The 12,023-nt window shown below is 33.2% G+C and overlaps 1 protein-coding gene across 1 annotated transcript in view; it reads left to right on the top strand.

The window, feature by feature from the left end:
- Window positions 1–10,507, top strand: part of LOC126884767 (serine/threonine-protein kinase PAK 2) — a 30,390-nt gene extending 19,883 nt beyond the window's left edge. The window contains exons 4-5 of the mRNA XM_050650985.1: window positions 3,676–3,993; window positions 8,200–10,507. Coding sequence (XP_050506942.1) covers window positions 3,676–3,993; window positions 8,200–8,639 — 758 coding nt within the window. The 3' untranslated portion in view covers window positions 8,640–10,507. The remainder of the gene's footprint in view (window positions 1–3,675; window positions 3,994–8,199) is intronic.
- The last annotated feature ends 1,516 nt before the right edge of the window (window positions 10,508–12,023 follow it).

The following is a 12,023-nucleotide window of genomic DNA, read 5'->3' as shown; positions in this document are numbered from 1 at the left end:
TGTATAATTTTTTTCAGAAAATACGTATTTAATTAAAATTTTTGACAACAATTATTGTTCAGAAATCATTTGTGGAATTTTTCAATGTGTTTGTGTGTGTTTTATTCTTTTATTTTTTTAATTTTTGGTATTGTTTTAATAAAAATTTTTGGAAAGTAGTAGAGAAACTGTTTAAAGTATATTGATTTCGTTGAAATCATATAATAGAAGTATAACTTCTTACGTGCGTACAAAGTACACACATTCATTTTTTTGAATATTTCTCGCTTTCCCATGATTTTTAATTGGTCAAAATTTCCTGGCGCCCAGCTTTTTGTTGTATGTTATGTATTCAGTAGTCTCGTTTTCTTGAGTTCAAGTGTCAAAGCATCAGTTAACTGTTATCTATCCATCTTTTGCCTATTGTCGTTTCATTAGCCCTATTCGCATATCATTATTTATTCATTTAACATCTTTTATGGCAACATCATGGAAAGCCTCATTATACAAGGAAAGGTGGAAGGCCGAAGATCACGAGGAAGATCCCCAACAAGATGGATCGATCAAATTACAGGCATATGCAACAGACCTATGCATGAGTTAAAAGAAATGACCAGAGACAGAGATCTTCGGAGACAGACCACTACACTCCCTCCGGGGGGTCAGGATTAAAGAGAGATAGATGGCAACATCAGCCCAGTCCAAAGAATCACGCCCACATCTCTTCCGACTGAACAAGGTGGCCTTCGTATCGCCAATGTAAGCGATTGGACCTTTCCATCTTCGGTCATTCCTTATTCCATCTAAGGATAATATCGTCCTGATCCTTCTGGTTCAGCCTTCATGACCTCTTGTCCATCAGATCGTTATAGTATAATTTAACTAAAAATCATACAGAAGTAAAAAGAAGCTACCAACTTTTTGAAATAGGTTACATCGAGTATTATGGTTTACATAATAATTATATGGTATTTATAGCGACTCCAAGTCGATGTTACAAGATTAAATGTGCTAGGAGTGCTCAAAGGGCAACATGGTTCCCTGCTCGATAAGAACTTGTGGTTCTTGCCAGTTCAATGGACACAGACCAACAAAACCATTTTTTTTAACTAAAAATGTTAAGAATCCAAATGGATTACATAAATGTGTTCAGAACGAACGTTTTTGGACATATCAGTCCATCATCAGTGAACTCTTGTACTTGCAAAATAGCCCCAAAACCAAACAGTGGTTATATGTAGAATTCAAGTTACATTCTAAAATTGTAAAATTGTAAAGGCTTCGATGTTAATTGATACCTTCCGGGAACATGAAGAAACCGTACCCGAAATCTTAAACAACCATCTTGGTCAACTGATGTTTGCCAAGTCTTGACGACTTTGTGCATTTTCTCTTTTTAAGCTCTCCTATCAGCTCTCTTTTTTCTTCCTCTCTAGTTATACTTCTTTAGGCGCGATTGGGAGTGAATTTTTATTATTCTGCGCGCCTGCGCACACAGACAGTATGGAGTTCGTTGCTAAATCTTTAAAAGTTATGTAAGTATCAGTTCAAAAAGGGCGTGGAAAGAATATATTAGTGTTTTTAGTAAATATATTTATTATAATTTTTGTGATTAACTATTAGATGGGAAATAAGCCACAATTAAATTGAAAAAATAATTTTATTAACAGTATTTTGTATTTTGACAATGAAACCCGATTTGGGCTTCGAAACGTTAATAAAATTATTTTTTCAATTTAATTGTGGCTTATTTCCCATCTAAATAGTTAATCATAAAAATGCCACAAGGAAATAGCTTCAGAACAATATAATTTTTGTGTCTTTGGATTTGTCTTCCTTGGGAATAATATAGTAAGTAATATTTAAAGTATTTTTATACTTCACTTGATCTATTTGTCACTTAGAAATCTTGTTATCCGTAAAAACAAAGGGGGTATAGCTCAGTGGTAGACCGTTCGACTGGAGATCGAGAAGTCCCCGGTTCGAATCCGGGTGTGTTTTCCATTTTTTTTTGGTATTGTTTTAATAAACATTTTTGGAAAGTAGTAAGTAAAAATTAGTTTAATCTGTAAATAAAATACAAATAACCTGTTGAAAGCATATTTATTTCGATGAAATCATATAATAGAAGTGTAACTTCTTACTTTTTTTTATTTATAGTTTCCAACTCATTGTAATCAGTAAGCATTGCCTTGCTCCTTGCTTGGGTCTTTTCCTTTCTATCAGTTATATCGGCACTTATCAGTTTTTCGCTTTTTCTAATTTTTCATTTTCCTTATTCCACTTCCATACCTCTCCTTCTATTGTTATCTTGCTTAAGCACATTTTTACTTGTTTTCCAGTTCTTATTTCTTCGGTTGCTCTTTGTCTTATCGTACTCGGCATTTTCCTGTCTTTTTTACTCAAATCGTGGTTTGTATAAACTCGTACGTCTTTCAAGTTTTTTAGTTTGTATTTATTCTGCATTAAAAAATCCACGAGGAAAATCAAATTCCTGTAGCTGGCTGGCTGATTGTATACCATAAATCACAAAAATGCGAGATCCTTTGTAAAAGATATATTTAAAATTCCCTAAATAAAGGTTACATCACAATTACAAATCACAGAACGTTTTCGGATTAAAAAGTCCATCATCAGTGTTACTAAAAGCCCTAAAATAAGTATAACCTAATTAGTTAAGAAAAAATTATTTCTTCTTCTTAACGTGCCCTATCAAGTACCTTTGACGTGGCCCACGACAAAGGCCTTCTCATAGTCAATAAATACAGCAAAGACGTATTTCCTTTGATCTCGGCATTTCTGCAATAATACATTTAGAGCAAAGAGTGCGTCCCGGGTTCCCAGTCCATTTCTGAAGCCAAATTGTGTTTCATCCTGGTCTTGTTCACATTTATCTCTGATTCTACTGTGGATGATACGTAGAAAGATTTTCACAGTGTGGCTCATAAGATAAGGCTTATCATTCTATAAACGCTACAGTTTTTCGGACGTTGTTTTCTTGGTAGGGTTATGAATTTGGACTTTAACCAATCTTCAGGGATATCACCAGTCGAATAAACATCATTGAAAAGTTTGACTAGTATTCCAATGTTTTCCTCATTTATGAGTTTTAACATTTCTGTAGGTATGTTGTCAGGACCAACGGCTTTCTTGTTTTTTGCCAATTTTATAGAATGTAGTATTTCTGATTTTAGTATTTCTGGTCCTTCACCTTCATCTAAAGTCTCCAGTTCTTCGGATCTATCATCATTGTACAGTTCATTTATATAATTATACCAGGTAGTTCGAATTAATTATTTAAAAAGTTGATTAAGGTTAAAAAATGCAAGAAGTCATACTTACAAAAAATAGCATGCCTGAGCCACCAAAATGTTTTGAATAAAAACCCTTTAAATGTTGAAAATTGTTGTGATATACTACAGTAGTATACTACTACAGTAGTTGGAGTATATCATAACAATTGTCATTTTGCCCTCTGACCTCTGCATTTTTTAACCTTAGTCAACTTTTTTAAATCATTTTTTCTTAACTAATTAGGTTATACTTATTTTTTGGCTTTTAGTAACACTGATGATGGATTTTTTAATACGAAAACGTTCTGTAATTTAATGTACCTAACCTTTATTTAGAGAATTTTAAATATGTCTTTTACAAACGATTTCGTATTTTTATTCTACGTTATTTTTTCTTTCTCAGGTGAACTAGTCGCCATTAAAGATATTGATATGACAAAGCAACACAAGAAGGATCTTTTACTTAGCGAGATTAAGATTATGAAGAATTTCAAACACAAAAATCTAGTGAATTTCCTCGACGCCTTCGTCGTCAACGACGACCACTTATACGTCGTGATGGAGTTGTTGGACGGAGGTCCGCTGACGGACGTGGTTACCGAAACGGTGATGAAAGAAGGCCAGATTGCTGCTGTTTGCTGCGAAGTGCTGCAAGCCATTAGTTATTTGCACGAAAGGGGCACCATTCACAGGGATGTCAAATCGGATAATGTGTTGCTAGGTGAGTACTGTTATTTTTTCGACTGTGTCACATTTAAAGTTATTTAGCTTGTGACTTTTAGTGGCGCTTTGCTTTTTGAAACCTTTTTTTATCGGCTACATGTAACCTTGGTTTCGCTTTTAGGAGTCAAAAAATCCTACGTACCCACCAATTTTCGTTAAACGTTTTTTTGATCGTATTAATAATCCATATTCCTTATTTAATATGCCGATATACCGATATGGGTCTTTTGAGAGCGCTATTTGTAGCCTGGAAACCTGCGGGAAATGTTCGATTTCCTCACAGTAGGCTCTCCAAGCAGCTCTTTGTTTTTGTCTGCAGACTTTCTTAAACTCTCTGAGGTTTGATTGATAAGAATCCCAATCCTCTTTGAGTTTGGTGCGTTTCGCTCTAATAAAAAATGTTCTTGTTGTCTTCCTAAAGTCTTCCAGTTCAGTGCACCACCAAGAGTTGATTTTGCGATTTTCGTGGACCATCCTTGTCGGACAAGATTTTTGTTAAGCATAGCTTATTTTGTTTTGGATATACAGGGTGGTTCATCTTATTCGCCTCGGTTTCTGTACGGAAAACCACTTGATATTTTAAAAAAATTTCTTCACAGAAATATACAGGGCCTTTAATACTACAACCTAAAAATAATGTGAATTATACAGGGTGTTCCAAAAAAGAGTGGTATATCAAAGTTATATTTTTTCTTATGGAATGCCCTATATCTGATGACATTATTGAATTGACCTTAAAAAATAAGCTATACTTTCATAAGGGTTCCCTATACCTAAATACAGGGTGTTTTGATTTATTTCGATTTTTATAAAAATGTAAGGTTTTAGAAAAAAATAAATATCTACGAATCTAAGAAGCAGTAACAAACTATTTCTTGGATCTTAATAATAGACTATTTAGCATACTTAAACAGATGCTTATTGCAACAAAATTTCTTACAGGGTGGTCAAAATATGAGATTGTTCTTTTAACAAATTCAAGCTGTAATAACTTACTTATTTTAAATGGAACACCCTGTATCTTACTAGTCTATCGCGTTGAAAATTTGCTTAGCTTTCAATTTGTATTAGGGTTTCCTATACCTATCTTTTTACAGGGTGGTCAAAGTATTAGATTGTTCTATTAACAAATTCAAGCTGTAATTACTTACTTATTTTAAATGGAACACCCTGTAGCTTACTAGTCTATCGAGTAGAAAGTTCACTTAGCTTTCAATTCTTATTAGGGTTTCCTATACCTATCTCCCTTCATTTTTTAAATATTTAAAGATTTCCTAAGTTGTAAGCTTTAAAAATTAGAATTACATAAGTACCTATGTCGTGTTTATACACATAAAAATCGAAATAAATCAAAACACCCTGTATTTAGGTATAGGGAACCCTTATGAAAGTATAGCTTATTTTTTAAGGTCAATTCAATAATGTCATCAGATATAGGGCATTCCATAAGAAAAAATATAACTTTGATATACCACTCTTTTTTGGAACACCCTGTATAATTTACATTATTTTTAGGTTGTAGTATTAAATGCCCTGTATATTTCTGTGAAGAAAATTTTTTAAAATATCAAGTGGTTTTCCGTACAGAGACCGAGGCGAATAAGATGAACCACCCTGTATACAGTATGGTGCAAATGAAAGGAATAAATTCGTTATTTCGTAAACCGTCGACTTTAAGCAAAAATCTTAAAACAGGTCGATTTTTATTTTAAAATTATGATAATTTGGCATACATGGCATACTTGTGACGTCATCCATCTGGACGTGATGACGTAATCGATGATTTTTTAAATGGGAATAGGGGTCATATGCTAGCTCATTTGAAAGGTAATTCAATTCTCTATTCAGTAATATAAATATTTACATAATTATTTATACAGGGTGTCCAAAAATTTTTTTTGAAGTTATACTTCTTTGGGCACGAGGGTGAATTTTTATTTTGCTGGGCGCATGCGCACACCGACAGTATGGTTTTAGTCGCTCAAACGTTATACGGGATCTGATTGGGTGTTAAAATCATCTGTCAATATTTGTTCAAATGGATATTATGCATAAACAAATGTTGTGTATATTAGTTTTTATTGTTGTGAGGACAGAGACAAAAAGCAAGTTTATAATTATTATAGTGACTTTTCAAATAGTTTTTAAAAGCAACAGGTACGTACCTTATTGTAAATGTTTGAGTATTGTAATAAAAAATTACAAATTAAATACCTATTTGGAAAATGTACCTACCTAGCTAACCTAGCCACTTACCTACCTAGGTAATGCTTTGATTTACCAACAAAAATCTCCATCTAATATATTGCTTTTTTAGTCTATATTTTGTTGTATTTTAATTCCACAAGAATCAAACTTATTTGATTAAACTAAGATAATAAGTAACTGTCAAAAAATTTTAAAACGTTTAGATGCTATATCTTCCCACTTCATTCACGTGTCTCGGTAGTTAAATTCTGCGTGGGGCGAGTTCAAAATAATCTAACAACCTGATAGACGCAAGTTCAATTCCCAATGCAAATTTTTATTTTTTCTATACATTTTATGATTGTAAGTATATTTATTATATTTTTTTCAGAAAATACGTATTTAGTTAAAATTTTCTCAACAATTGTTCAGAAATCATTTCTTTGTTTCATGTTTCAATGTGTTTGCGTGTGTTTTATTCTTTTATTTTTTTAATTTTTGGTAGGTATTGTTTTAATAAAAATTTTTGTAAGTATTAAAATTAGTTTAATATTTAAATAAAATATGAATAAATTGTTTAAAGTATGTATATTGATTTCGTTGAAATCATATAATAGAAGTATAACTTCTTACGTGCGTACAAAGTACACACACATTCTTTTTTTAATTAAATTATTTGACAAAAAAAAAGAAGAATGTATGTAATTTACTTAATTCAAAATACATTTTACTGTTATCCGAAAACAGAAAAGAATGTTTATTTCACAAATAATCATTGCTTTTCGATTAAATTCAATGGTCAAGCCAGCTCCAGCCAGCCACTTGCCTCTTGGAAGTTTGAATATTTAATTTAAGCGAAAAGCAATGTTTATTTGTGAAATAAACATTTTTTTCTGATTTGTGATACCAGTAAAATGTATTTTAAATTAAATAAATTACATACATTCTTCTTCTTTTTGTCAAATAATTTAATTTAAAAACATTATTTTTGACACCCTATATAAATAATTATATAAATGTTTATATTATTGAATAGAGAATTAAATAACCTTTCAAATGAGCTAGTACACGACCCCTTTTCTCATTTAAAAAAATCATCGATTACGTCATTACGCCCAGATGGATGACGTCACTAGTATGCCATATATGCCAAAATATCATAATTTTAAAATAAAAATCGACCTGTTTCGGGAATTTTCCTTAGTCGCCGTTTTACGAAATAACGAATTTATTCCTTTCATTTGCACCATACTGACTGTATATCATATACCTTTCCAATTCTGTATTAGTTACCGGGGTTGATGCCTCTTCATTCCATAGAGCATCTTCTAAAAGTCGGTTCTAGAGTTCTACATCCATCCTCTTAGGGTTGTGAGATTTGTTAAGGCTTTTTTCCAGACTAAGCCAACCAGCGATGGTCAGACAGAGATGTCCTCTGATGCCTGCCAGTTCTGAATTTTATTAGATATTTCAGCTGTTGCTAGTTTCTATTCATGACGTGTTTCGTTACGAACATTAATAAAGGTAGGTTCCTTGTCTCTATTTAAGATATACATACAAATCTTTTCTAATAATATAGTCACAAAGGGATTATCTCGAGCGTTGATATCTCTGCTGGACCAGCCTAGATGGTGAGAGTTCGAATCGCAACCGATAATGAGTTCTACCTTCTGACTGAGACAATGGTCTACCAGATCTTCCATCTCCTTTGTTGGTGATAGGGTAGCTGCATCTGAGGGTAGGTAGACCGATGCTAGTATCAACTCTCTATTTTTGGCCTTTCCCCATGGCCATTTCACTTTAACCGCAGTTACGTCTGAGGTACAAAGCTGTGCCGTGGGGAGGCTTTGATTTTCCTAGGAACATATATGGCTGTCCTTCGTTGTCGGTTGCTTGCTACGCTGAAAATTTGGCTATTTAGACTATAATCATTATGATTGTCAAAGGATGTCGTGTCCTCTATTAAGCAAAATATTTTGTGATCTGTTTTTTAATAAATGCTTCTTGTTATGTTTAGGTATGAATGGAACCGTAAAAGTCACCGACTTTGGATTCTGCGCCAACGTAGTAGGAAACGAACAAAGAGAAACCATGGTAGGCACTCCATATTGGATGGCTCCAGAGGTCGTAACCAGACAAAAGTACGGAAAGAAAGTCGACATTTGGTCCTTAGGTATAATGATCGTCGAAATGCTGGACGGGGAACCACCGTATCTCAGGGAGCCGCCACTGAGAGCTTTGTATCTCATCACCGCCAACGGAAGGCCCAAAATCGTACGATGGGACACGTTATCGGAAAAACTGCAAAGTTTCATGGATTTGTGCCTTCAAGTTGATGTCGATAAAAGAGCTTGTGCTAAGGAGTTGCTGCAGCATCCTTTCCTAGAAGAAAGGATGGAATTGAGGACTCTGACACCGCTTATTAAAGCCGCGAAGAAGATGTTACACAAGACTTAAGTTCACTCTCGTCCACTTCGATACTTCTCAACAGTTTGTGACAGAAATATACACGATACGTTCTTTTTAGACGGTCAATACTTAGATCAAAACATGTAATCATTTATATATCTCTTTTTTCTAGCGCCTAAACAAGTTACAATTCATCAGATACTATAAATATTACTGTCTGGCAATTGTGATGTGTTTATGTTTATAAAATAATTTTGGGTATCCGTCTAGAAAGAATTCCTACAGAATTACATGAATTTTGTGAACGTTTGTAGATGTTTATCCATCCAGGCTAAGGACTATTTATTTGATTTTTATGCGTTTGATGTTTGTAGCCAAAGAATCAACTCATATTTTACCAGGGAAGGTCTACGTTCTCTTTGTCTTCTGTAGCTGTCTTCTTTCACGTCTCCTTTGGCGATCCGTACTATTTGTCTGCACGTTGAATCTATCCATGTATGTCTTGATTTATTATATGTCAACAGTAGTCAAAAGCGGGTTTGCCATTCTGTGAATTATCATAAATAAATCATCCTTTAGTATTCCACAGCAGTTAACAGCGATAATCCTCTACAAGTACCTGCCTAATACTACTTTTCATGGCCTCTGTCGTGAAGAGTGGCAACGTTGTCAGAAAATTCTCATTTAGTTGGCATGGGGCTATCCTTGTACACTGAATAGCATGTTTGGAATACGCTATAGATGTACAGTAACTGGAGACACAGTTTAAGCATAATAGCAAGCCAGATTCAACAGGTAGGTACAGGAAGGCCAGATTCAATATAGCCTCGGGTCGCATTCTACAGGAACTGGAGGACTATAATCACTATACTGTATACAGGGTATGGATATAACACACAATTTAGACCAAAAAAGTCCTATAACATTTTTTTTTTAAAGTTAACCGTTTCCAAAAAAAATTACATTGTTGTCCATATAGGTGAATTTTTATTTTCATAAATTTGAATGACATGGCAACGTAGCCTAGAAGAACTTGATGTGACTGTGGAAATTTAACCTAATAACCCCTTGTTTATTTACTTTGAGGTGTGATTTTTGGGGTTCTTGGCATCGTAGGTACCTACCTGCAAAATAATGGATATGGGTTTGGTTGATATTTACATTATTTTACCTACCAGATGCAACTGACCTACAAACCTACTTTTTTAATCTTTAGATTTTTGAGTTGCGCGTTGTTGCCAGACTTCAATTTGCATATCAAAATGTATTTTCGTTTTTTGGTCAAACGGATGAATTTAGAAAAAACCGTTATAAGACTGTTTTGCTCTACATTGTGCCTTCTACCTGTACCTTTAAGGAACGCACTATTTTCGGGGACACACTGTATAATTATACTGTAACTGAAGGAACAGATCCAATATTGGAAAGAAATCCTTTGTAAAAGGTATAAAGGTTATAACTAAGGTTATAAAAGGTTATACCTTTTACAAAGGATTTCTTTCCAATTTTGTGATTGATGGTATACAGCCAACTACAGGAAAACCTTTTCTTTTCCTTGTGGATTTTTTAGATCCAATATATTCGAGAACCGAATTTATCACTTACTAGATGTCATATTCGGTCCTAATCGCGGGCCCCATTCATCAGCAACTGAGGCGCTATTCCGTGGAAAATCGATTCAGTAGATTCAACAATAACAACAGGGGCAGATGCAACATATTCACAGGTCTGATTTGACAATAAATTAGACATTACCGAAATTCTACATTAACTGAAGGTTTTATGTTACTGTAGTTGCAGTGCCAGATTCAACAATAACGGAGGGGATAGTAGCGATGCATCATCGGTTCAGATTCAACACACAATTAATTTGATTCAGCTGTAACGGAAGAGATAAGGTAAAATATAGTGGTGGATCCGAATCCTTGGTATAACAAAGGACAGAAGCTGAATATTTGCGGATAAAAATCATTTGTATCTCCAAGCAGATTCAACAGTAGCGCGGGGGCCACATTAAACACAGTAGAGGTGACAGGGTTTTTATTCAGGATGCAATATATTCAGTCGTGTTCAGTTCATAACTGACCTACGGTTTAAAATATATATTGATTCTTTGCTCTACATTTATCAGACTCGTGCAGAAATCAAAAAATTGCAATAATAATTCGGTTGAGTCTTCCTCTACAAAGACTAAAAAATTTAAAGTAAGTCAATAGTTTTGTATTTTATTGAAAATATTCGCTTTAAATGATTTTTAGAAATGCCTAAGTTGTACAAAAGGCACGACATTCGTATTCCAAAAGCAGAAGACTGGCTCATTTTAATCAAACTCGCGTCTAGAAATTATAAAATTTTTGGCTCCTTGGCTTCCACAAGGTCAAAGTTGTGACAGTTCTATTCGAACGTAAAATAAAATGCCGCGAAATTCAAACATGATTCAAATACTAATAAGATTAAAAAAATGTTTATTTATTTAAACTTGTTTATTTGATTAAAAAAAATTGAAAATAGTTATTCATTTTTAACACAAGACATGCATAATATCATAAATTGCTTTCAGAATAATGTAGTTAATCTAGTATATAGATAAAAAGGCCCACATAAGGCCTACAATATTTTGAGGTTAAGGTAAAAATTTTATTATTTTAAACCAGATTTGCTAAAATAGGAATATATAATGGAATATATTAAAGACTTCTCTTTGTTATACATATTGTCATAATATTGTATTATTTCTTGTAATTTTAGATAAACTCGACATAATTGCACACAACAAAACATTCAAGCGTATTGCATTTTGTAACAAATGTCTCAAAGCTCAAAAGGTTCTCTAAACATTCCAATTTAAAAAGCATGTCACGAAGTTTCATCCAGGTAAGGAAAAAACTTCTATTTAGTGCTTCTTGGCTATTATTGTATACAGAAAGATAGGGGATATTATTTTGTTTAAAAAAGTTTTCACATTTACAAAATCTTAGTAAACATAAAAAAATTCATACAAAAGCATTGATATTGGAAAAAGGATACTGTAAGTGCAGTTTTTGTAACGAAAGTTCTGTAAAATCCAATTTAATTCTTCATTTTGAAGAATATCATGCTAATAAAATAGAACAAGATCTTCACTTTTCTAGTGAACTAGAATTTCAAAAATGGAAAACTGACTTAAAAAAAAAATAAGAATTGTCTTTATATATGTCACGTACAGTCATCCATACATGGCTGCAGAGGGCATTAATAAACAGAGTTATATTTGTAATTGTTCAGGCTTTTATGTGAAAAAATGTAAGGATATTCAGTATGTATTTAAAACCTCAATAAAACAAAAAAAATAATGGAAAATGCCATTCTTGATTGAAAGTTAGTATTTTACCAAAAAACGGCACTGTTAAAATAAATTTTAACAAACTTACGTTGGTCATGACAATGACTTGG

Source organism: Diabrotica virgifera, chromosome 5 (assembly GCF_917563875.1).
Source record: "Diabrotica virgifera virgifera chromosome 5, PGI_DIABVI_V3a".
Classification (NCBI taxonomy): domain Eukaryota; kingdom Metazoa; phylum Arthropoda; class Insecta; order Coleoptera; family Chrysomelidae; genus Diabrotica; species Diabrotica virgifera.
This window is presented reverse-complemented; position numbering and strand designations above follow the sequence as displayed.